Source organism: Stegastes partitus, unplaced genomic scaffold, assembly GCF_000690725.1.
Source record: "Stegastes partitus isolate 25-593 unplaced genomic scaffold, Stegastes_partitus-1.0.2 Scaffold2351, whole genome shotgun sequence".
Taxonomy (NCBI): domain Eukaryota; kingdom Metazoa; phylum Chordata; class Actinopteri; family Pomacentridae; genus Stegastes; species Stegastes partitus.
This window is the reverse complement of record NW_007580082.1, coordinates 53,316-54,851: the sequence shown is the minus strand read 5'-3', so window position 1 is coordinate 54,851 and position 1,536 is coordinate 53,316. Positions and strand designations below refer to the sequence as shown.

The window sequence follows — 1,536 nt, the reverse complement described above, 5'->3', positions numbered from 1 at the left end:
TTTAACAGTTGCCAACCAGCATTACTGATTAAGGCTTGTTGTGATGCTTTATTGTGTTAACAATGCTTTTCTGTCTCTTTTCAGGCAACTCCACACACCCACTAACATCCTCCTGCTCTCTCTAGCTGTCTCAGACTTTCTTGTGGGCTTCGTGTCGCTGCCAGGACAAATTTACCGACGTACACAATGTTGGTTTCTTGGGGACCGTATATGTTCTCTTTGCTATTATGTGTTCTACATTGTTACTAGTACTTCAGTAGGAAACATGGTGCTTATATCAGTTGACCGATATGTGGCTATTATTCACCCACTGCATTATACCACCAGAATCACTGTGAGGAAAGCCAAATTCTGTGTTTATTTGTGTTGGTTCTGTTCTGTTTTCCACTGTAGTGTTATTTTTAAAGATGCCTTGATTCAACCAGGCATACATAATTCCTGCTATGGTGAATGTATAGTAGTTCTCAGCTACATTGCAGGAGTTGTTGACCTTCTTTTAACCTTTATTGCTCCAGTTACAGCCATTGTACTTCTATATATGAGAGTGTTTGTGGTGGCTGTGTCTCAGGCTCATGCCATGCGCTCTCACACTGCAGCTGTCACACATCAGCATTCAGTAACAGTAAGTAGAAGGAAATCTGAGTTGAAAGCAGCCAGGACTCTGGGTGTTCTAGTGCTGGTGTTTCTAATATGTTATTGCCCGTACTACTGTGTTACTCTTACAGGGAACAACCCCTCTGCTGTCAATTTCATGACCGTCATGCATTGTTTGAACTCCTGTCTAAACCCTGTGATCTATGCTCTGTTCTATCCCTGGTTCAGAAAGGCTAGTAAACACATCATCACTCTGCAGATACTGCAGCCTGGCTCCTGTGAGTTCAGCATGTCGTAGTAAAACTGCGGAGTGACTGAAACTACATCTGTTCAACAATGAAACAACAATTCATTGGTCTGGACAGAGTAAAGGCACACTCTAGACCATTAGATATAACTACATCATCATGAATTGATGATTTGTCAATTGGCATTGTGGTCATAATAAAGTGCTTGTTCAGTGTAGGTCATTACCTTCCATGGTAACAGTCCACTACAATGTGTGCATCAACTTTGCAAACACCAGTAAATCTGTCTTTTGCATTCTCTATGGTATTTACTACTACTGTGAAATGAATTAACAGAACTGTGACACTTCACTTTGGGTGAATAAGGTGAAAATAAAGACCAATGTTTACTGTGATAACATCCGTGACCTGTGACCTAAATTAAAGCATTGTTGTGGTTAGACTCTGATGTGAAGCAACATCACAGAGTGAAATCCCAGGTGAAATCAGGGAATGAACACAGAGCCCCCCAAAGAAAATACATGCTGCACTTTTACAATGGCAAGAAGGTTTTGACAACATGTTGCATCAGACAGCAGCTACATACAACAAGCTGAGCTCAGAGATATTCCATGAAGTGGACACAGATTTTTTTATTTTTTTTTCTTCTTCATTTCGAACCAAAAATGTAAAACAAAAGTCAACATTTGATGCA

General features: G+C 40.4%; 2 protein-coding genes across 2 annotated transcripts in view; both read left to right on the top strand.

The window, feature by feature from the left end:
* LOC103374773 (trace amine-associated receptor 8a-like) overlaps positions 1–32 on the top strand; it is a 1,250-nt gene extending 1,218 nt beyond the window's left edge. Inside the window, exon 3 of the mRNA XM_008304921.1 lies at positions 9–32. Within this exon, the coding sequence (XP_008303143.1) occupies positions 9–32 (24 nt within the window). The remainder of the gene's footprint in view (positions 1–8) is intronic.
* An 11-nt stretch (positions 33–43) lies between these two features.
* On the top strand, positions 44–892 carry LOC103374772 (trace amine-associated receptor 13c-like). The gene has a single exon (XM_008304920.1). It carries the CDS (start codon positions 44–46, stop codon positions 890–892), a length of 849 nt encoding a protein of 282 aa, XP_008303142.1.
* The last annotated feature ends 644 nt before the right edge of the window (positions 893–1,536 follow it).